Raw genomic sequence first — 25,527 nt, 5'->3', positions numbered from 1 at the left:
GCTTCCGCTTGGTTTCCCCAATGTAGAGGAGGCCTCAATGGGAACAGTGGATGCAGTATACCACATTAGCAGATGTGCAGGTGAACGTCTGCTTGATGTGGAAAGTCTCCTCGAGGCCAGGGATGGGGGTGAGGGGACAGGTGTCGGGGCAGGTGTAGCACTTCCTGCGGTTGCAGGGAAAAGTGCCGAGGTGGGGCTGGAGGGGAGTGTGGAGCAGACAATGGAGTCATGGAGAGAACAGTCCCTCCGGAAAGCAGGTAAGAGTGGTGAGGGAAAAATGTCTTTGGTGGTGGGGCCAGATTGTAGATGGTGGAAGTGTCGGAGAACAATGCGTTGGATCCGGAGGTTGGTGGGCTGGTACGTGAGGATGAGGGGGGGATTTTATTCTGCTTGTTATTGTGGGGAGGAAGTGTAAGGGATGAGTTGCGGGAGACACGGTCGAGGGTGTTCTCGACCACTGTGGAGGGGATGTTGCGGTCCTTGGAAAAAGGACATCTGAGATATATGGGAGTGGAATGCCTCATCCTGGGAGCAGATGTGGTGGAGACAAAGGAATTGGGAAGAGGGGATGGCATTTTTGCAGGAAGGTGAGTGGGAGGAGGTGTATTCTAAGTAGCTGGGAGAGTCGGTGGGTTTGAAATGGATCTTGGTTTCTAGGTGGTTGCCAGAGATCAGACAGATAGGTCCAGGAAGGAGAGAGAGGCATTAGAGATGGTCGAGGTAAACTTAAGGTTGGGGTAGAAGGTGTTGATGAAGTGGATGAACTGTTCGAGCACGAGGCGGTGCCGATACAGTCAATGTGATGGAGCAAGAGGTGGGGTTTGGGGCCAGTGTAGGTACGGAAGAGGGATTGTTCCATGTAACCTACAAAGAAGCAGGCATAGCTTGAGCCCATGCGGGTACCCATGGCCACCCTCTTTGACTGTAGGAAGTGGGAGGAATTGAAAGACAAGTTGTTTCGGGTGAGGATGAGTTCAGCTAAGCGGATGAGGGTGTCAGTGGAGGGGGACAGGTCGGACCTGTGGGACAGGAAGAAGCAGAGGGCCTTTAGGCCTTCTGTATGGGGAAATGCAGGTGTATAGGAGATGGGGGTGTCCAGTCTCTACCTACTAACCTCATCCTGCCCCCTTGACCTGTCCATCCTCTCTGGACTGACCTATCTCCTCCTTAACTCCCCACCTACACTCACTTTTACTGGCTCCATCCCCGCCTCTTTGACCTGTCTGTCTCCTCTCCACCCATCTTCTCCTCTATCCATTTTTTATCCATCTCCCCCTCTCTCCCTATTTACTTCAGAACACCCTAACCCTCCCCCATTTCTGAAGAAGGGTTCTAGGCCTGAAATGTCAGCCTTCCTGCTGCTCTGATGCTGCTTGGCTTGCTCTGTTCATCTAGCTCTACACCTCGTTATCTCAGATTCTCCAGCATCTGCAGTTCCTACTATCTTATCGACTTTCACCAATACTGGAACTCATTTTCTAACAGCAACGTAACAATTTATTAAGGGTTTAAAATCCATTGAGTGGATTTCAGATTAATGATACATAGTTGCACACACAGCAACAGATCAAAAGTATCATTAAAGAAAATATATACATTCTCTAATCTATAGTTTTCCAGAGGAGACAATGGCACAGTAAGATTAATAGTTCAGAGGTTCAAGCTAATTCTTTGGGGGAATTCAAATCCCACCATCGCTGATGGAATTTAAATTCAATTAATAAATCTGCAATTGAAAATAGTCTCCATAACAGTGAACATGAAAGTGTCATGACTGAGCAATTAAAGGTTTAATTAAAGACCCATATTCTTTGACAGTAATCTATATGCAAGATACATAATCCATTTGTAAGATAATGGTAGAATTAATTGGTCGGCTACAGTTTTGTTAAAAAGCCACGGACCACAGTTCCGCATCTAGGTGCTTTCTGATACAACTTACCCTGCAATGACTTTATGTTACACAGATCAATACAAAAAGATAAACAAATACTGATAGAAAACACTGAACAAAGCAATTTTGATTGTGTTGTTCAAGCTAAATATAAAACATACAATATCTATATTTAGATATAAGATAATGGATATTTTCTGTCAAAAGCATCACAACTGACCAAATGTACCATTTACTGATATAAACCAAAATAATTAATTTGAATCAGTCACTGGATCACTGAATTTTATTCCTTCTTGGAGAGTGACTGCAGTGATGTCAAGGCAAGCTGCTTGTTTCAACATTTGTTAACTGACTCACCTCTTACAAAAACCTTCTCATCAAAAACTTGATCCATATCATATGTTAGTTTTGCTCTCACACGTTATCCTTGCGAAATGTATTAAACCAAAAATCCTCTAGTCACCTATAAATCTGTGACTTCATGCCCTCAGCCACCTCTCCTCGATCCCACATCCTAATTCTGACCTGCTTTCTTTCTCCAACCTTCTGCTCGATTGTCTATTGTGCACTTGAAGGGCTTAGAATATCCCCACGGCCTTGTGGCCAATGACGCACTTGTGTATGTTGTGATGTACAAAATCTGGAAGCCAACTTACCAACTTTAACAAGAGCAACTTATGTTTTAGAGCATCTTTAATGTAATAAGGAGGTAGAAGGTCAGATAACCATAAGTTTGAACAAAGATGTACATTTTAAGCAGCTTCTTAAAGCGTGAAAGTGAGAGAACAGAGAGTTGGAGAAGGTATTCCAGAACTCAGGGTCTAAATACACTCTCAGTTCCTGATTCCTACAATTTTCTGTCATTATTTGTCCTGGGCTGATGGTTATCAGGAACTACCGTCAAAGAGGCAGGGAACAGAGAGCGTGGAGCATCTGCCCTTACCTGTTTGATTTTCTCCCTATCTTGTTCCGGTGAACTTGAGGAGCCAATTCGCAGACTCTTTTTGAACATGGCCATGCGAGTCTTGGCTTCACTGCGTTGGATTTTGGGCAATCTGGCTCTCTCCTGGGTTTGTCGATTCTTCAGGTCTTCAATAAGTCGCTGGTTGTATCTCTGCATCTGCTCCATTTCCTGTTTATGAAGATAATACAGGCTATTAGCTAACAAATCAAATCAAATCAACGCAAAAATATTCACTCATTTCCTGTTTATGAAGATAATACAGGCTATTAGCTAACAAATCAAATCAACACAACGCAAAAATATTCACTCCTCATTTCCTGTTTATGAAGATAATACAGGCTATTAGCTAACAAATCAAATCAAATCAACGCAAAAATATTCACTCCTCATTTCCTGTTTATGAAGATAATACAGGCTTTTAGCTAACAAATCAACACAACGCAAAAATATTCACTCCTCATTTGAAATGCTTTGATGTAACATTGTAGGGCAAATATAGGACAGCTTCATAAATCACAAACACGGAGACAGGAGTTTGTGGTAAAGGAAGAATAATGAGAACAGAGAAGGAATGGGGGAAGGTAAAAAGGCAGAACAGAAGGGCAGCCAACGGAGGTTTGTGCTCCAGCAGTTTAGGGTACCTACTCAGACAGTAAATAGTTTTCAATAACTCCTCAGGTGCTAACATTTTTCCATATCGACAACTATAACTGACATAAGAAGTTGCATAAATGCGGTGAATAGCAGATTTCAGGCTGACCTTCTCATGCCTTTTTAAAAGCTGGTGCCTCTGCATGAAGTATTGGTCTTTCAACTGCTGCTTCAGAAGTTGGTGTTTTTCTTGTAGGTGCCGTTCCTCAAGTTCCCAAATTGCTGCCTCTCTCGCTGAAAAAAAAAGGCAAAAATACAGTTGTCGTCCCTCTGTCACATCGCTCAAACCTGGTGCACACTTGTCCTCCCAGCATTAGGTCTCACCTCGCATCAGTTGCTGTTTGTTGTTCAGACACTCCCGTTCAATGGTAGCTAGCTCCAGTTTATGCTGATGGATAATTTTCTTCAGTGCCCCATCCAACTCCTGCTGCTGCTTCTGCAGAAACTCCTGTTCCTAATGAGGAACCATTGTGAGATGCACAGAGAATGGTTGATAATACGAGCCACAAGCAATACACAGACATACTATGCTAAAAACAGATGGCAGTTTATGGGTTATTAACAAAGAGTAGGGGTTCTTAACAGATTAGTTAATTGAGAAGATTTGTAGCTCAGGTTGAGGTTCTGGATGTGAGTTTGCTCGCTGAGCTGGAAGGTTAGTTTTCAGACGTTTCGTCACCATTCTAGGTAACATCACCAGTGAGCCTCCAACGAAGCGCTGGTGTCATGTCCCGCTTTCTATGTAACTAGGAAGCCTAACCAGATAAATAGAAAGCGGGACATAACACCAGCGCTTCGTCGGAGGCTCACTGATGATGTTACCTAGAATGGTGACGAAACGTCTGAAAACTAACCTTCCAGCTCAGCGAGCAAACTCACATCCAGATTAGTTAATTCTATCATAATTAAATGAAGAATGAATGGCAGACAGGTCAATAACCAAGGGGCAGAGATTTAAAGAAACTGGTAGAAAAAAAAAAGAATTAACAATATTTTTATTCAGAAAGTGATGGGGTCTGGAACTCACTGCCCAGAAAGGCACTAAGAGACAGAAATCCTCATCACATTCGAAGTCCTGCAGCCTACAGGCTGAAATGCTTTTGACTGGTACAAGCACAATGGGTTGAACAGTCTTTTTTTATCTTTCATGTAATTTATACTTCCACTATTTGGTAAGCTTACAAACTACAAATTACCCGCAACACACTAATGATGTCGCTGGCCTTATTTAGTGCACTGACCCCAAAGCAAAAAATCTGATTTATTTCACTATCCTTCAACATTGTGCTAATTTGTTTTGTGTGAAACTACTATCCAGCTTCTCTGAATACCTAGCCCCATGACATCTTTTGAGCAAAACTTACTCTTTTCAGACCCAATGTTAGAAAACTATATAGAACTGTCACAGTTGATGGCTTTCATTGCTTCAGAGGTAGACACTCTCACACATCTATTGCTGTGGTTTCCTGAAAATCCGGGGATAAAATTCTTCTGTTCACATGAAGCCTTCTAACACTGGCATAAAAGACAAACAATGGGGATTTCCTGCCTTCTCTCTCTCTCCTTCTCTCTCTTCCCCACCCCCTTATCCCCCCCTCCCACACAGACACACACACGAGACAAGACTTTCAACCGGATCCATATGAACAATAAATTCTACGCTGTAATACTGTACACTTGGGCAATGTGAGGAAATCCCTTTCCATGGGAATGAAACTCTTTGGGGCCTGGTAAGTGTGCATGGGCATAGTTTCTTGTACTACTACTGTGTACACTAAAGCAAATGCAGCGTGACAGGGTCTGAAGTGCAATTTAATCGTAGACAGTTAATTACTCAAAACATTGTTAAATTATCCATTCATCTCTATAACAATTTCTACTTTGCAATGAACCATCAATATAAAAGGCAACTGAGTTTCAATCATACTTTCAAGAGGTCATAAATTACAGCGAATTAAATCCCTGATGGATTACTCTAAAATATAGTAACAGTGTATGCCAAGTTGAAAGTCATACAACTACAGGTAACACCAAACAAACTGATGCATAAACCGTAACCTTGTTACAATATTTTAAAAAAGTGTGTACAACATGTGAAAACTGAGGAATTTAAACTAACACGCTGCAAATAATAAAGGACAGGGACACCAGGTACAGAGGGAGGGTTAGCAGGTGTAGCAGTTGAGAGGGGTTCACCATCAACAATTTAAAGGCGGGGGGGCGGAATGCTGGGTCAGGATGAGTGCACAAGGTCAAATCAGGGCCGGGGGGACCACAGGCTCAGCAGGTCAAGTAGGATCATGCATGGTCAGCACGCCCTGCAGGTTAAGTGGGGAGATCAGGGTCAGCAGATTGGGGGATACAGAATCAAGAGGTCAAGGTGACATGGAGTCAAGATGTTGCAGGTGAAGGCTGAACAGGTCAACCGGTGGGTTAGTAGGCAGAGTCCACAGGTCGGATGACGCAGCGTATAAAAGGCACATGTTCAACAAGTTGGGGGTGGGTGCTACATGGCCAGCAAGTTGGTGGGTGATGCAGGTACATCAGATCCAGAAGGAAGGCCTTGAAAGAAGACAGTTCTAAAGAGATTCACAGTTATCAGGCCCAGGGGGATTAGTTGCAGGATAATCAAATTGCAGGGAACCAGGGTCATCAGGCACAGCAATGGATCACAGAATCATAGAGAGGCGTGGGAAGGATTAGTGAGGGGAGGTGTAGATTGATGAAGCTGAGCCAACACTAATTTTTATACATTCACCTCTGGGATATGGGTATTTTGGCTGACCAGTATTTATTGCCCATCACTAGTTGCTCGAGAACTTGGTGGTGAGCTGCCATCTTGAACTGCTGCAGTCCAACATTCAACTGGTCAGCCCTTGATACAAAAATATTACACTGACTGCCAGACAACTACAGCTCCAAAGAATGTGAACTGGAAGAGGAAGTAATTTTTATGACTGATAACCAAATGAGGAGAGTCCAACTTAATCCATGCACTATTGGAAACGGCAGTCTTTACAAAGCATTACTTTGCTTCAGGAAACTTGCATCATGGGTGCTCCTTTATCCCAATTCCAGACAGAATCCTTTTCTTCTGGAATAGCATTTATTTATACAAATTTTTGTAATTCTTGCTGCTCCTCAAAAATCATAGGAAGAGAAATCTCTGCAATGCTTTGTGATGTTAAACAATCTTTGCATAATCAGAAGAATCCACACATTTAAGGTAGCATCTTAACTTAATATTTATTTTCTCCATAAATCATCCAGTCACTGAAGTCTCGAAGACACTGCATGCAATAACAGCTTTGAAAATATTTATCCCACCAAGATACTGAATAACTAGAACGGTCACAACTGTTCCTTTTCTAGGAATAATGGGACTTCTATTGGATGTTTCCTTCTTTTCAAAAATCTATTAAGCACCATTTATAATTCTCTCAATCAAGTGCTGTCTGCTAAGTTTTAAGAGAACAATAAGTAGACAACCTGTAAAATGAAATATGGAAAGACTATCCCATCTGAATATTGGTACAAAAGACAATTGAATGCAGCAACAGGATTGATAAAGAGAAACCAGCTGATGTGGTTTACCTTGGATTTCCAAAAAGTATTTGCAAGGTTTCACATTAAGGAATATAAGCCTAGAATAAATGGAATTGGGGGTGATATCTAGCATGGATAGATGATTGGATAACTAACAGGATACAGAGATTCAAGTTAAGCAGGTAAGTTTTGTCTTGACAAATTGTAACATGATGCCAGAATAATCAATGTGGCTTCAAGTATTTGCAATGAAAGAACAATGTATTATCAAACCTGTAATTGTCAGAATGCAAGTTATGAAGAGGTTTCACAGACTCTGCAGAGGGATTTAGTGCGTGGTCTGAAGATAGGCGAGTGGAGTGTAATGTGGGAAAGGTTAGGGAGTCTAATTTGATAGGAAGAACAGAGACACAGAATATTACTTAAATTGAGACAGATTGTTGCAGTACAGAGGGATTTGGGTGTCCTTGTACTTGAAACATATGTACAACAAGTAGTTAGGAAGGAAAATGGAATGTTGACCTTTATTGCAAAGAGGGTAAGTCTTGCTTAACACAGCATTGGCAAAACCAGAGCATCAAGCACTGTGTACAGTTTTGGTCTCTTTATTTAAGATGGGATATACAGTATAGATCCATTATAATCTGGTTGTCCAGGTCCAGAAAGTGAGACACAGTTATAGCTGAAACAGATAGGTGATCCTATGAAGGAATAGAAAACCATATGAGAAGTGAGATAACAAAGTGTGGAGCTGGATGAACACAGCAGGCCAAGCAGCATCTTAGGAGCACAAAAGCTGACGTTTTGGGCCTATCCCCTTCATCAGAAAAGGGGATTGGGGAGAGGATTCTGAAATAAATAGGGAGGGGAGGGATGGATAGAGGAGAAGGTAGGTGGAGAGGAGAGGGGAGGTGGGTAGGGGATAGGTCAGTCCGGGGAGGACAGACAAATCAAGGGGGCTGGATAAAGTTAGTAGGCAGGAAATGGAGGTGTGGCTTGAGGTGGGAGGAGGGGACAAGTGAGAGGAAGAACAGGTTAGGGAGGCAGGGATGAGTTGGGCTAGTTTTGGGATGCAGTGGGGGGAGGGGAGGTTTTGAAGCTTGTGAAATCCACATTGATACCATTGGGCTGCAGGGTTCCCAAACGGAATATGAGTTGCTGTTCCTGCAACCTTTGGGTGGCATCATTATGGCACTGCAGGAGGCCCAGGATGGACATGTTGTCTAAGGAATGGGAGAGGGAGTTGAAATGGTTTGCGACTGGGAGGTGCAGTTGTTTATTGCGAACCGAGCATAGATGTTCTGCAAAGCGGTCCCCAAGCCTCCGCTTGGTTTCCCCAATGTAGGGGAAGCCACAATGGGTACATCGGCTGCAGATTTATTTCAGAATTCTCTCCCCATCTCCCTTTTCTGAAGGAGGGTCTAGGCCCAAAACGTCAGCTTTTGTGCTCCTAAGATGCTGCTTGGCCTGCTGTGTTCATTCAGCTCCACACTTTGTTATCTCGGATTCTCCAGCATCTGCAGTTCCCATTATCTCTCATATGAGAAGTGAGTTGAGGGTCAATTACAGCAGAGTGTAGGGGACCAGGAGAGTCAAGTCAGACGAGGATGGGGCTGCAGGTTGTCATTTGGGTTGGGCCAGGCCAGGCCAGTAAGATTGACCTAACTTGGGAGCCACAAGAGCCCAAAAATATAAGAGAATATGTAGCATATTGATCAACATTACATGAAACATCCACTGTACTTGCTTTGGAGACAGCTCACAAAGGTTCATTAGGGTGATTCCTGAAATGAAGGGCTTGGCTTTTGAGCAAATGTTGAACAGGTTGGTTCTCTATTTATTGGAGTTTAGAAGAATGAGAATTGATTTATTAAAATAATAAAAGATTCTGAAATGCTTCACAGGGTAGATGCTGAAAGCACATTTCCCCTGGAGGAGCAATCTGAAACAAGAGATCACCGCTTAAGGGGTCTCCTATTTAAAACAGAGGTAACAGTTTCTCTGCATCCTTTCAACTTAAAAGCAGCCTTCACAAAACACTATTCTGCTTCAGGAGACCTGTATCATGGGTGCTTATGAGTCCCAATTCCAGACAGAATCCTTTTTTCTGGAATAGCACTTGTTTGTATAAAATGTTGTAGTTCTTAGTGCTTTCCAATTAAACATTTGATCCGAAGTTAAACATTTCCAAATTCCTGATAGGGTCATCCTTCTATATTCCAAACTCAAGGTAATACAATCCAAGTTCATGCTATCTGTTCTCTTTTAAGTTTTAAATTCTTACGACTATAGAATTGTAATTCTAATTCTTTTGTAGAAACACAATAAAGTGTTGTAAAATTCATATTCCATTTGTACTGAATTATTGTCAGTCTGGGCTGTTGTTATACTCAATAGGAGTTAAACTAAGGTTGATCTTAATCAAACCAAATTCCAGGAGTGTAATGACATTGTCTGCTCTCTCCTACCCAGAGGGTGATGCATCGTGTCTGACTGCTCCCGCTTTTCGTGATTTAGACTTTAGAGTTTCTAAAACAAAGCATCAGGTTCAACTGATGACATGCACCAGTACTTGGTTGATTAAATCTAAATCCCAAAACATGCTAAATGGTCCACAGCACACAGACAGACAGATAACACATGGCAAACTCAAGAATCACATAAAAGGGTAGAGGACTTACATCCTGAAGCTGTGCGTTGAACAAGGTGCACGAAGATAACTGAAAAGACTGAATCATAACCTGGGCGATACCCTGTGGATCAGAATACAGTGGACTTCGCACATCAGCGAATAGACAAGGCAGCAGCAAAAACCACAACCAGATCATCCATCTCAATCAAACTGCTGGGTGCAGGTGGAAAGAAGCACTGAGCAGCAAACAGAGCATTATTACAGAGGGTGAGGCAAAAAGGATGCCAAAGGCGGCAGATTAAAGCTTAAGTAAAGGTCTCACCAATTCCTTAATCTGGCTTTTCTCTTTTCAGAAACTCATGAAGCTGCTGTGCATCTCCAGCATTTCCTGTTGTACAGACGCAAGGAGAAAATGTATCTTGCGGTCACAGAGCAAAGGTTAGACAGCTTCCAGCAGGATTTGGGTACTGAGAGGCAGTTCAGTGCAGCATGAGAGGCAGCGTGACAGACTGGTTTTGTAAATGAAATTTATTTGGCAAACAGTCAGCTACTGATTGTCATTTATTAAATCTTGAAAGTTCAAAGGTGTTTAAGCATTTGGCAAAAAAGGATGACAAAGAGATCAAAGCTGAAATGGAAACCTAGTGATTAATTTGATGATATTAGCAGTTAAATAACTGAATCTGTGATCCTCTCTGTATTATTGTAACTCAGGAATGAGGTTACAGGCTCCAACTCCATTTCTATTAAACCTAGGAACAGAATAAAACAACTTCACCCTACACAACATCTACCATTTAATATTGTCACAATCTCAGTGGGAATCAAGTGCTGGGAATCAAGCCTCGCTATTCCACAGGTTATCACAAGTGGGAAATATGATCAATTTAGTCAGTTGGGCGGTTAATACCTGTCTGTGACAAAATAAATTCATTCGCCCTCACACATTCTTTACACAGGATTTGTACAGTTTCTTGCAACTTTTTTCCTTAAAATTTCAACCTATTCCAATGTGCTTGCATTCTTGACAATGCACCTGCCACACATTATTCTTTATACTAATGTGAGCAATTCCGATATTATAGAGGTGAATTAAAACACAACAAAACAATTTCAGCCAAGGGATTATGGTCAGTGCACATTAGTGTTTCTTTATGGCAGTTTCACATCGTAAGTCAAGGCCTCCTAATGTTTAACATTTCTACCCTGGGAAAAACACTTGTCAACTTTCTACTCTATCGATACTTCTCATAATTTTATACACTGCTATCAGGTCACCCATCAGCCTCTGATGCTCTTACGAAAACAATCCAAATTTGTCCAACCTCTCCTTCTCGTTACTACATTACAATCAGACAACATCCTGGTAAAATCTCTTTTGCACTCTCTCCAAAGCCTCTATATCCTTCCTGTAGGCAATCAGAACTGCACACAATGCTCCTGATGTAGCCGAATTGTAGTTTTATATAACTACAACATGCCTTGCCAATTTTATATTCAATGTCCCAAGAAGTCAGTAATGGCACTAATCAACACTACAGTTCCAGGCTCCCAGACAGCTTTGATGCACCACAATTCGTCGACTGTTACAAGAAACCCATGGCACATGCCTTCTCCATAGTCCTACACTCATCCCTAGAACATCTGGATAGCAAGGACACCTATATCAGATTCCTATAAATTGACTTTAGCACCGCCTTCAACAACATAATTCCAACCAAACTCATCTCCAAACTCCAGAACCTACAACTCTGCTCACCCCATGCAACTGAATCCTCAACATCCTGACCCACAGACCACAATTAGTAAGGATAGGAAGACCACCTCAATAATCCTCAACACTGATGACCCGCAAGGTTGCATACTCAGTCTCCTATATTCCTCATACACTCGCAACTGTATGACCAAGTTTGCTGATGACGCCACTGTAGTGGCTCAGATGTTGTAGGAAGGAGATGGACAGCTTAGTGGCATGATGTAAAAACAACAATCTCTCCCTCAATATCAGCAAAACGAAGAAACTGGTCATTGACTTCAGGAAGCAGAGTGGAGATGTGCCCTGTCTGTATCAATCTGCTGAGGTACAGGTGGTCGAAAGCATCAAGTTCCGAGCAGTAAATATCATCAAGAATCTGTACTGGTTCATCTGTGTTGATGCTACAGTCAAGAAAGCACACCAATGTCTCTATTTCCTCAGAAGGCTAATTTGTCCACAATGACACATTAATTTTTATGAATGCACTACAGAACACATCTGTCTGGATGCATCACAGCTTGGTATGGCAATTGCTTTGCCCTAGGCCAAAAGAAATTCTGGAGAGTCGTGAATGTAGACAGTCCATCATGCAAATCAGTGTTCTATCCACTGACTGTGTCTATACTTCCCACCGCTTCGGAAAGCAATCAACATGATCAAAAGCCCTTCTCACTCTGGTTAGACTCTCTTCCACCCTCTTTTATTGAGTAGAAGGTATAAAGGTTTGAAAACATGTGCCAACAAATTCAAGAACAAGATAACCTCACTGTTACCAGACTTTTGAATGGACCTCTCATATACTGGAGCTGATCTTACTCTACACCTTCTCTGTAGCTGCAACACCAAAACCAGCATTCTGTGCCATTACCATGATTGTGTAAGATATGATTTGCCTGCAGAGTGCACAAAACAGTACTTTTCACTGTATCTTGGTAGATCTAACAATAATAAATCAAATCAAAATCAATTGTCATTTTGAAAGGTTCAATAAAATTAGTGGCAATTTGCACCAGTTTTACTTATTAGGCTTGCCTTCACCTTCTCAAAAGCTATTGGGAACTCTTTTTGACTGTACTACCTTTGCTGTTTTTGCAACAAATTTGTTAAAGGAAAACTACAGTGCTGAAGGTAGGCGTAAATTTCCCATGAAACCCACACATCCCCAGAGGGTTTCACTGTTTAGTTTTGGGATTGAGTAGTTCTATCAGAATCTTCACTTTTGCTGTTCTTTGCAACAATTGCCTTACTTTGTGTTTCAGTTAAGTTAACCTCACTTCTGAAAACTCACTTTTGGCAAGATTTATAACTAATCCATACAACTAACTGCTTAAATAAGCCTTCTAATTGTGTGACATATTCTTCCCCAGGTATAACTGTATATTTGTCTAAGCAAACAAAGTTGCAACTTTAGTCCGATTCTATTTCCATTAAAGTCCATAACAAGCAAATAATGTGACAATGGGGAACGGCCGAACCCCTCTGATAACTGAACTAAAACACAAGCCCCAATCTGTTTTGACAGAAGTAGAGATACCCCTCTAATAATTACCCAGAGAAGCTTATCTTTCCCCATGTAATCTGTTAAAAGACTGGTTACAAGCAAGAAAATGCCTGAGCTCCACTTTACAAGGAATGAGAAACAATTTATTTATTTAACCCAACAGCGAACAAATTAAAAAATCCCACTCATATAAGCCCAATCAAGAAGAAGCAATATAATTATAACTTAAGTTCTCCAAGTTCGTGCAGACTGTTTTTTGGAATATTCTGTCATCTTTGCTCTCTTCTTCAGTTAACTCTGCTGTAATTTCTCCTGTAAGGACTTTGAGCCAAAATACCATGGCACCTTTGATTAATTAGATGGGCTCTCTCTCAGAGCTGAATTGTGCCAACTGTGGCAGGTGGCAATTATCTCTTTCAGATGACAATTGGCCTCTCCGATTTTAAAAATGCCCTCGTCTCATATACCCACAATGACATAATCAAATTCTTATAATATGATTGGTTTCAGGTTGTCAACATCATCAGGTTTAAATTCAACTGGCCGTTTCTAGATGCTTCATTTAAATTAATTGCCCAAATTCAAACTCGCCACAACATCAAAACAAGACTGCTATTTTGCCTGCCACCTGTAAGGCACATTTTCTTTTTGATACACTTGTTTCACTTTTTGAGGCTCTCTGTACTGGCAACTTCAGCTGCTGCTCACAGAAATAGAAATTATAAAAATTTCTAAGTACAGACAAAGCACAAATCTCTTAAGGAACCACAAATTTTAGCCAACTGCGGTCCACGTCACAATTACTCTACCCAACTTCGCAACAATAAGGTGAGATAATTTTTTTTCCCCCCCACAGTACTCAGGTTGTAATTGTCCTTAAAGAGCAAAATGGGTTGTTATACTGTTAACTACAAAAGATATACTAAAGTCTCATGATAATAAAATGTGACGCTGGATGAACACAGCAGGCCCAGCAGCATCTCAGGAGCACAAAAGCTGACGTTTCGGGCCTAGACCCTTCATCAGAGAGGGGGATGGGGAGAGGGAACTGGAATAAATAGGGAGAGAGGGGGAGGCGGACCGAAGATGGAGAGTAAAGAAGATAGGTGGAGAGAGTATAGGTGGGGAGATAGGGAGGGGATAGGTCAGTCCAGAGAAGACGGACAGGTCAAGGAGGTGGGATGAGGTTAGTAGGTAGCTGGGGGTGCGGCTTGGGGTGGGAGGAAGGGATGGGTGAGAGGAAGAACCGGTTAGGGAGGCAGAGACAGGTTGGACTGGTTTTGGGATGCAGTGGGGGTGGGGGGGGAGCTGGGCTGGTTGTGTGGTGCAGTGGGGGGAGGGGACGAACTAGGCTGGTTTTGGGATGCAGTAGGGGAAGGGGAGATTTTGAAACTGGTGAAGTCCACATTGATACCATATGGCTGCAGGGTTCCCAGGCGGACTATGAGTTGCTGTTCCTGCAACCTTCGGGTGGCATCATTGTGGCAGTGCAGGAGGCCCATGATGGACATGTCATCTAGAGAATGGGAGGAGGAGTGGAAATGGTTCGCGACTGGGAGGTGCAGTTGTTTATTGCGAACCGAGCGGAGGTGTTCTGCAAAGCGGTCCCCAAGCCTCCGCTTGGTTTCCCCAATGTAGAGGAAGCCACACCCGGTACAATGGATACAGTATACCACATTGACAGATGTGCAGGTGAACCTCTGCTTAATATGGAAAGTCATCTTGGGGCCTGGGTAGGGGTGAGGGAGGTGGTGTGGGGGCAAGTGTAGCATTTCCTGCGGTTGCAGGGGAAGGGCACCGCTTTGCAGAACACCACCGCTCGGTTCGCAATAAACAACTGCACCTGCCAGTCGCAAACCATTTCCACTCCCCCTCCCATTCTTTAGATGACATGTCCATCATGGGCCTCCTGCAGTGCCACAATGATGCCACCCGAAGGTTGCAGGAACAGCAACTCATATTACCATTGGGCTGCAGGGTTCCCAAGTGTATCAATGTGGACTTCACCAACTTCAAAATCTCCCCTTCCCCCACCGCATCCCAAAACAAGCCCAGTTCGTCCCCTCCCCCAACTGCACCACACAACCAGTCTTGCTCTTCCCCTCCACCCACTGCATCCCAAAACCAGCTCAGCCTGTCTCTGTCTCCCTAGCCTGTTCTTCCTCTCACCCATCCCTTCCTCCCACCCCAAGCCGCACCTCCATCTCCTACCTACTAACCTCATCCAACCTCCTTGACCTGTCCGTCTTCCCTGGACTGACCTATCCCCTCCCCACCTATACTCTCGTCTCCAGCTCTTCTTTTCTCTCCATCTTCGGTCCGCCTCCCCCTCTCTCCCTATTTATTCCAGAACCCTCACCCCATCCCCCTCTCTGATGAAGGGTCTAGGCCCGAAACATCAGCTTTTGTGCTCCTGAGATGCTGCTGGGCCTGCTGTGTTCATCCAGCCTCACATTTTATTATCTTCTCTCTCTTGCCTCTCTTCTCTTTCCCTTTCTAATTCAGTTTCCAGATTTTCAAATTCATTCTCTATCCTTCTTTTCTCTCTGAAGTTCAAGTCTTCTGACCTCTATGCTTTGCTACGCCAATGTTTTATTTTTCTACCTCTTGCCGCATCATTTGTCTTGCAGGTAAAGCAGCTTGAACATAAAACCCAATCGTAACTGCCTCCAAGGACTCACTGCTTGGAGCAACTGGTCTTCCTTGTGTTTCCTCAAATCGCAAATGCAATGCAAATATTTTAATTAGCTCCTCCTTCTTAGATTTTGCAGAAAATACTACTTTTAACTCCTTTGTCAATTCTCCGGCTTTATCATTTGTTAAATCTCATAACACACCTATTTACTCTGTCTACAGGATAGAGTTAGCTGCTTCCAATGCCACCTACTTTTCCAGTAAAACCAGATATCTGATATTTTATCCTTGACTAATCTCACAATGAGCATGTTCAAAGATCCCAGAGTCCTCGAATGTGCCACAACTGTGAGCAGAACAGTCCACTGGAAGTCAAGCCCCACCAGTCATTACAATTGTGAAATATGACGAATTTAATCTCAAGGCTGACTAACTGTGACTGTTATCAAAAGAGAAAAAAATCTCACACCAGGTTTCAGCAATCAACGAGAAAATTGAAAACAAAAACATTCTTTATAATAAACTTGACACGGAAACTTAAAACCCACCATTTAAATCCAAACCTACACAGATTAGTCAAGATAAAGATGACAAACAATTTTTCTGGGAATATCAAAAATTGAAAACATATACTCAGAAAGGCACAAAGTCAGTGGCTCAGTCCAATCCATAAAGAAAAATGATGTTTTTTTTTTGTCTTTTCGTGATGACATCATGTTATTATAGGCTGTGGCGATCCTCGATTCATGGGTCAGTCAGTTGGACCTAACTCCTGACTTGTATTAGACTTGTGCTTTGTTTTTCGCAAATCTTTCAGTGTTATTTATTTTTCAAATAAAAACAGTGCAATATCACTTACTACAGGCTTTTTGCAGGTGAGAGTCCTAACATCTTCTCTCAGTTCTGTGACAAACTGCCACTTACATCCGATACAAACTCCATTACTGGGCAATGATTTTCTTCCCTCCCCCACCCCCAACATGCCTGATGTCGGCATGTCCAAACAAAAAAAATTCAAAATCTTGCTTCTTTCAAAATGATATGCTGAGAAAGCATTAAGTGATGACACAGTTTCTCTGTAAAGAATATCTAAACTTCCATTTTCTGGTTTATATTTCCAAATAAGTAGTGTGTAGATCTTAAATCAGGATTATGCAACTAATTATGGAGAACACATGGCACATAAACAGGTAATTTAACCCAATTAATTTGAACTGGTGTTTATATGACACATAAGTTCCTCCCTTAGCTATTCACAGGCTTTCAGCACATCGTTCTACTGTTAAGCTATTATCCTAGGCCAAATCACTCCAGTTGCTCTATCAATAATCTTAACCTCCTTCATAAGGTCAGAAGTGGTAAATTCAGCACCAATGATATTTCAGCTAGTGAAACAGTGCCAATGTTGCACAAGACCCGGATATCCAATAAAGGGTTTGCAAGTGGCAAATAAGATTTGCATCGGTCCAAGAACGTTACCATCTCCAACAGGAGAAAAATCTAACCATCTCCCCATGACATTTAACAGCATTACTATTGCTGATTTCTACCCCAAACCCTTCCAACCAACATCTTGCAATTATCATAGCTAGAAACTTAACCGGACCAGTAACATAAATACTATGACTATAAATGCAGGTCAAAAACTGAGAATTCTGCAGTAACTCACTTCTAAGATTCCCTAAAGCATGTCTACCATCTGGAAAGCACAAGTCAAGATTATGAAGGAATACTCTCCAATTGCTTGGATGTCTGTAGTTCCAACAGCAGCAAAAAAACTAGAAACCATTCAGAATACAGCGATACACTTTGGTCAGTATCTTATCATTCATTTTAAACACTCACCCCCACCAGGACTGGCACACCATGACAGCAGTTAGTACAATCTACAAGACATACTGTAGTAATTCATCGAGGCTTCTTTGACAGCACTTTTTAAAGCCTCAACCTCTACAAACAAGAACTGCAGATGCATAGGAGCACCATCATCTGTCCCTCCATGTCCCAATTTCCCTCCTTGTCACACACCACCTGATTCAGAACTGTTGTTCCTTCACTGTTGTAGGGCCACAAGTCCTGGAACTCTCTTCTGTTACATTGTGAATGCAGCTACAGCTTATGGATACAAGACTTTAAAGAGGTGGTTCAGCACAAAATTCTCAAGGGATGACCGTAGGTGTAAGTAAACAAAAAGCTGTTAAAAAATTCATTTCTCAGTTAAGTTGATATGACACTGAGTGTAAAGTTTCTGCAAAAGTAAGGTGGTAAATTTACTGTGCACTGGTTATGTTAATATTAAGACAGCCATAATTTCCAGCTTGTGATTGAAAGTAAATCTATCATTTGCTGCCAACAATTAAATTGGATTAAGTTGTGGAGTTGGAAAATAATGATGGAGATTCCACCATTTTTTAATCACACTTTTTTCTGCCAGGTCAGACTTCCAATAACACTCTGGTATTGCCCTGACATTTTCACTGAAATGTAGACTCAGCAGTCCTGGTCTCAAAATACTGAGCATTTGGTACTTTTTCCTAAACATAATACAACATCCTCACCTCATGTCTTGGAGTTGGTTACTGGTAGATACAGGTCCCTTGAAAACCCAGTACTCTCCAGGGCCTAAATGAAGTCAATATTTTTCATGGACAAGCACAGAATAACAATAGAATGGCATCTCAGCTAAGTCTGCTCCCTCCTTCATTAAATGCTCATAAACACAGAACTTTTTTACAAAATGACCAACAGTGAGAACTCTGTTTCCAAGCAAAGGAAGGATGCAGGTATCAACTGTAGCATCCTTGACCATCAATTGGTTACGGACATGTAACTCACCACAGAACAGAATTCAGTAGTTGCATGTAACTACATTCAAATATTACACAAGTGAACATGCAATGACAGAATGTTGTTGGGTGACGTATTAGTATAGCTTATCTTGGCTTCAGATGATATATCTATTCAGGCAGACAAGCTTTTGTCAGTAAAGGAAACTAGTAGAGTTGATGAGTAACATCAGCTGCTAATTACCTGAACATGCAAAGACTGCGAAAGCTCCTCTCGAATTCGTTTCATTTGTTCTTTTCTCTGTTCTCTGGGGAGTTTATCCACTTCATTTTTAACCTACAAGCATGCAGAGGGTTGGGGGAAGTACATTCCTTTTACAAGGGAAGCATTCAGCAGTAAAGGTCACAGACTAGTCTGGGTTAAATAAGTGCTAGTGTTTAGCATAGGGTTAAGTTTAGGATTTCTTCAGAATGGCAGCAAGTAAAAAGGGATTGTCATCTTTTAATATGTGAGTATGAAGAGTTGGGCAGACATCTAACTATATTTACTAACGTTTATTTTTGAAGTGTGTTATGGAATATTTCAAAATAATTTAATTAATAATTCTAAATTATAGTGCCTCTACTGTAGGATAATTTAGCGACTATTTTGCACTGAGCAAGATCCCACAAACAGTAATGAGATGACTGACTAGATAATCTGATAATTACATAATGAGATGGTGACTCTGGTTGATTGATGAATATCTGTCAGGTCACCAAGAGAACTGCAAGCTGTGCACTCTCTTCCACTATTCAAGGACTCACTTTAAACTTCTACCCGAAAGGGTTGCAGGATTGAGAGTGCAGTACTCCTTCTGTCTTGAGGGAAGCTTACAACCATGATCTGAACTTGGAATTTGAGAATGCTGCCCAGCGAACCATGGCTGACATTAAAGACGAGGTTATTGCCTAGTATATTTGAGTCTTGGATTAAATAAGCATTTTTTGCACAATAGAAAACACTTCGAACTCACATATTAAAAGAATCTTTTTTGAATATAGAATTTATGTAAAGTTGTAGAAAACAGCACAGTTTATTTGCAGCAACTTCACCTGCCAGTGTGCAATAAATCTAGTCGAGATATGTTTGAATTCAATATCCAGAAAAGAAACTCCTCTGGACTAACAGAATATTGCGTATCTAAATGGCAACTGAGATTCTTCACTGATAGGTTACGGTGCTGCAGGACAGAACAAGCTTAGTATTTTGTGTCTACTACTCAAGATAAAAGTCTAATGGAAAATATATATAGCAGATTCCCACTTCCAATAGCTGCCATAAAAGATCCAAGCCTCGCATTAGAGAACTCATCAAGAAACAAAGAAGATAATGTGAAGAAGGAGTAATAAAATGGTGCTATAGATCAAAACTACAAATGTCAAAGGAAAGTGTCAGTAGCTTGGAGACTCAATCCTTTCTATTTGCAGTCAGAGGTCACTTTCTGATTGAAAGCTTGCGTTTCCTTCAATTACTGGAATGTAGGAGTGTAAAAGTTAGACCACGGTTAGCTGAGTAAGAAGATAGGCAGCCTCAAAGTTAAGGATATGACTTGTGTAAGAACAGCTTTGCAAGCAGAGTTGTTCCTCACTGTGGTTGAAGAGGCTGCTCCAGGATGAGCCGAAGGCAGATCTGCAGTTGCTTGGTGTGTAGCCGAGTTAACTATGTAGAAAACTTACATCAGGCTTTGCCAAAAGATTGCAATGTCAGACTATCCAATCTATCATGGTATGGGAAGTCTCATTGTTCTCCTACTTCCCATTTGATTTATTGTGGCAGCGACTGTGAAATGATCGCATAGTGCTTCTGTATTCCACATAGAATCGGAATTGCTTTTCACGTCTTCCACCTCTTGCCCAACTCTACTCTTTCAATAGAGAGATGGCACCAGTAGGCTTAGGACATTCTCCATGACCACTATTAGCAGAAAGCAGACTAGCTGGTAAAAGACTTCTTATGGAGGGATACTGGTTGTGGTTTCACCTACACCCTGCAGCAAGGAGGCAGAACATCACTGCAGTGATGGCTCATCTTTCCAAGTCTCAGTACAACAGGACAATAACAAACAAAATAGCCTGGAACATACTCAAAAAAACTGACATGCCTTTCATTGCAGTTAAGATTTCCAAGTTGTATTTTCTAATACTTGGAAAAATAATGGAAATGATGCTTTTTTTTTCAGTCTGTAACATTACAATTTAATTTCACTGAATTTAGGGTTTAAACTGAAGTCCATTCACTTGCTTTGATAATCACACCAAGCAACTCCAGTGCCTAGGTTATTGCAGATAAAGGAGAATCTGGAATCACCACCTGCCACTCAGACACACCACCACCACAAATCCCAGATGGGAAGGTAAGCACTCAACCAAAAAAAATGTAAAATACACAGAACTCAAATAACAAAAACCAGCAACAAGACAAGCCTGTAAAATATTAACATTAACAACAACAGTAAAGCAGTGATAGCCTGGTACCAGATTTGGGGCTTTGAACTCAAAATCCAGGTATACTTTGATAGCGGGGCATTTACTATGAAAATCAAACTGTAATGCTTACCAATATTACAATCAATGTGACCAACACAAATATATGTGCCTCTGGTACCAGCCTTTCATTAACAAGACAGTGTAACGTAGCTTCATTTTATCAGGTTAATTCATACAAGACTTACCTGTACAAATAGAACTGCTTGCAACTAGGCTAGAGAAGGATTGTTCTTTGAATAAATTGGAAGTTTTGGGGAAACAACACCATCCTGCCTTGTGCTTAGTATCTGCATCAAGTGTTCCTTGGCCTCAGTAACATCCCAGGGCAGATACAGCAAGCCTGGAGTTAGATTGGGAGTAGAGCTGTACTGTCCCCATCAAACACACTGAGCAAGGAACAGTATGGGGATAGATACAGAGTAAAACTCTGTCTCTGACAATAATCTATGGCATAATGTAATGTCATTCTTCCATATTTACACTGACAGCCCATGGTAAAACAACACAGCAGCCTGGAACATGGGTGAGGTCTCAACACAAAGCTCTGCTCAAAGCCAAATTAAATTGTTGTCTGGAGGTTATTTACTGATTATCAGCTTAAGGAAGATGATCCAGGGAGGGTAATAGCATCAAATGTTAATCATATTAGTTTTGGGATGATGCAGGTTCTTTTGAGAACATGTCAGAATGTGATGAATGGCCTCCCTCATACAGATACAAGCTGTGATTAGAATTTATCCAAGAAAATGCAAGTCTCAGTAATCAAAATCCTCTTGGAGCTAAGTCTGAACCATATCTTAATGGAAGTGGTTTTGTTTTATTCTGTTTTTGTTCTATTGGCAACGGGCAATACCTGATAATGGCTCCACATCCAGTGATCCTCCCGTGGTACAAGAGGTGCATAGGACTTCCTGCTATTTTGAGTAGCACTCTCCTTCCTTGAAGTTCTTGGTTTTATTTTAAAATGAGAAGCTCATGAATAATGTTTGTATTGTATTCACTGGAGTTTAGAAGAATGAGGTCGGGGTGGAGGGACCATCATAGAAACCTATAAAATTCTAACGGGACCGGGCAGGTTAGGTGCAGGAAGGATTTTCCCCATTGTGGGGGAGTAGAGAAACAGAGGTCACAGTTGTAAGAATAAGTGGTGAATCTTTTAGGACAGAAGTGAAAGTAATTTTTCATCTGGAGAGTGGTGAGTCTGTGGAATTCGCTAGCATAGAAAGTAGCTGAGGCCAAAACAAACTCCTTGTGTTTTCAAGGAGTTTGATACAGCAATTGTAGCTAAATGGATCTTGCGGGGAGAGCGGAATTACAGTAGAGTGTTTAATGATCAAACGTAATCAGATTAAATGGTGGAGCAGGCACGTAGGATTGAATGGCCTACTCCTGCTCCTATCTTTCTTCTATTTATGTTTGCTGATCTGGGACTGAACAATACCTGGACTCCCAACCTAACCTTTGTATATCTAAGGAATTTTAAAATTGCAATTTTCTCTGCTCACTGAAGAGCAAAAGCAGGAGGGGCAAGTGGATTATAGCCAGTTCTTGAGGAGAAAAAAATCCACAGTAAATGGGGGCAGTTGATGGGCTCAGAACTGGGCGTGGGGGCAAGCTGATAGTGGGCACTAAATACATTTAATATAGGCAACATTTAACATAGACAAAAGTTGCCATTTTCATATGCTGTATACATTATTAGAGAATGGCGAAGTAGAACAGCAGGATAGGAACCCTGTAATGGATGCAACACTCCCAGGCCCTGCAGAAATATGAGTGCGCCAGTTGTCCAAACCTACCACATTCAATTACTCAGACTTCATGGTGTGTCTCCAACCATTTGGACAGTCTCAGATTGGATACGATATCAACCAGAATTTCTAGTCTATTAACCACAAACGTATATCAGAATTAGACACTATAATCATCAACACACAATATTAAAGCACTTCAGGACTCAACGTAATTCACATTTTTATGGCCACCTTACATTATCTAACCCCAGAAGGCATACAAATCCCTGTGTCCTATCAGTAACAGTGTTGCCATTTGATTTGGAGACTTGGAAAGAATTGATTGCCAGGTTAGACAGAGATAAAAGTTAGCTACGAGCTGACAGGGTGAGATTGCTCTTCCATGGTGTTCCCCAGAGCTCACCCTGCAGTGAGAAAAACACCAGACTACCAAAGGAAAGCATCAGATTGGCAAACATGTCCCATGGCAGCTAGCTGCCCAACATAGCATGCATGTAGGAAGATCACAACGAGCACCTAGAAAAGCACCTGGCCAGTGCTGCCATTCAATGGTGGTCAAAAGCAAGTGAGGAAGCGATAGCTTAGTGGTATTGTCGGTAGACTATTAATCTAGAAACTCGGCTAATATTCTGGGGACCTGGGCGCGCCACTGCAGATGGTGGTACTTGAATTCAATAAAAGCTAAAACGGAAATTAAGGATCTACTGATGACGGTGAAGCCATTGTCAATTGTTGGAGAAACCCATCTGGATCACTGACGTCATTCAGGGAAGGACGTCTGCCAACAGATCTGACCTGCATGAAGACTCGAGACCCACAGCAATGTGGTTGATTCTTAACTGTACTCTGGGCAATAAATACTGGCCTAACCAGTGAATGAATAAATAATAAAAAGTCTTTCATGCCAACTGGGTACTGTGTGACCAGGAGACCATTTCCAAAGAGTGAAAAAATAGTGATGTAAGACTGAAGTTGATGCACAGGGAAAAAGACAGTTATCAATGACACCACAGATATACAAGATTGTTAGAACAGTTCAGATACCAAATAACTCTGAACTAATCAGCACAGCAGTTATTGGGCAGTATTTCCAAGAAACCAGAGTTTGAGGTACTGACAATTTGGGAAATCAAACACAGTAAATTGCGTGCGGAAATCTTAACAACATAAAGTGCGTATAACTACATGTAAAGCCAGATAATGCATGGTACTAAATGGTAGAATAGCAAAGATGTCCCAATCATCCACACTGATCTTGGATGGGTTAGTATCTATTCCTGCATTATAAGCTGATATCTGAACTTGTGGGAAATATTACAGAATCTCAGAATTCTGTACACAAGAAAAGGTATAGGAAGAAGGAGACTATTCAGCCCATTGTGTCTGCACCAGCTCTCCAAATAAGAATCTCAATTAGTATAACTCTCCTGCTTTCTCTCCATAACTGTAAGAGAACAATTTACAGGGTTATCAGGCTCTCTCCCTTGATTAAATCTGCTCTATCCTTCGCAGTGCATTCCAGACCCTAATTACTCAATGCATGAAAAAGTATTGCTTCATTACACGTTTGCTTCTTTTATTAATTAGTTTAAGATTGTGCCATCTAGTTCTCAATCCTTTCACAGGTAGGAGGATTTCTTATTTATTATGTCTAAACCTCTAATAATTTTAAAAACTTCAAACTTTTGGAATATTGCATTCAATTCTGTTCTCCCTGCTATAGGAAGGGTGTTGTGAAACTTAAAAGGGCTCAGAAAAGATTAACAAGGATGTTGCCAGGGTTGGAGGGTTTGAGCTATAGGGAGAGGCTGAAATAGGCTGGGGCTTTTTTCCCTAAGGCATCAGAAGCTGGGGGGTGACCTTATAGAAGTTGATAAATCATGAGGGGCATAGATAGGGTGAATAGTTAATGTTTTATCCCCAGGGTTGTGACATCCAAAACCACAGGGCATACAAGTGAGCGGGCAAAGATTTAAAATGGATCTAAGGGGCAACATCAAGGGTGGTGCATGTATGGAATGAGCTGCCAGGGGAAATGATGGAAGCTGGTACAAGTACAACATTTAAAAGGCATCTGGATGGGTATATGAATAGGAAGGGTTTGGACGGATATGGGACAAATGCTTGCGAATGGGACTAGATTAATTTAGTTATCTGTTGGCATGGACAAGTTGGACTGAAGGGTCTGTTTCTACGCTGTATAGCTTTAAGACCAACCAGTTTTCTTTTCTCTCGGGGAGCAGTCCAAATTTCTCCAACCTACCTTTGCAAATGAAAATCTTCATCCTTGGAACTAAGTTTTAAAACTCTTCTGCAACTTCTCAAATGCCCTTTACTAAAAGTGTAGCAACTTGAACTGGATGCAATATCTTAACCGAGGGAAAATCTGTGTCTTATATAAGTTTAACATAACCTCTTTCCTTTGTCTGGTAAGTTACCCTTCTATTTAATAATTAATATTATAATATTGTATGCTTTATTCACTGCTGTCTTAACCTGCCCTGCCACTTTCCTGCGACACACTTCCAGGGTCCCAATTTCATTCAACTCCTTTGGAATTGTACCATTCATTTTATATTCTCCCTCCTTGTTTTTCCTAACAAAATTTATCCTCATACTTCTCCACAATGAACGTCACCTGTCACCTATCCACCCACTCCACCAACTATGTCCTTCTGAACTTCTACACTGGCTTTGCACAGTTTATGATGCTTCCAGGTTTGCATCTTCCACAAATTTTGAAACTGTGCCCCATACATCAGGTCTAGATTATTAGTAAATTTCTGAAAATGTGTCCCAACACAGACCGGAGAATTCCACTACAAACTTTATCCAAGCTTGAAAAGCATCCATTAAGTTTTACTCCAAATTCCTGCT

General features: G+C 41.5%; 1 protein-coding gene across 3 annotated transcripts in view; it reads right to left on the bottom strand.

Moving 5' to 3' along the window:
• slka (STE20-like kinase a) overlaps positions 1–25,527 on the bottom strand; it is a 161,078-nt gene that overhangs the window by 18,845 nt on the left and 116,706 nt on the right. The window contains exons 13-16 of one of the 3 annotated variants that reach the window (XM_048550836.2): positions 18,612–18,704; positions 3,837–3,966; positions 3,622–3,746; positions 2,841–3,029 (exon numbers count right to left, since the gene is read on the bottom strand). In XM_048550836.2, the coding sequence (XP_048406793.1) occupies positions 2,841–3,029; positions 3,622–3,746; positions 3,837–3,966; positions 18,612–18,704 (537 nt within the window). Of the gene's footprint in view, positions 1–2,840; positions 3,030–3,621; positions 3,747–3,836; positions 3,967–9,739; positions 9,812–18,611; positions 18,705–25,527 lie in introns of all 3 variants that reach the window. The other 2 variants (XM_048550837.2, XM_048550838.2) reach the window with 2 other exon arrangements.

This window comes from Stegostoma tigrinum, chromosome 20 (genome assembly GCF_030684315.1).
Source record: "Stegostoma tigrinum isolate sSteTig4 chromosome 20, sSteTig4.hap1, whole genome shotgun sequence".
Classification (NCBI taxonomy): Eukaryota; Metazoa; Chordata; class Chondrichthyes; order Orectolobiformes; family Stegostomatidae; genus Stegostoma; species Stegostoma tigrinum.
The sequence above is the reverse complement of the archived record's forward strand: the minus strand, read 5'-3'. Positions and strand labels throughout refer to the sequence as shown.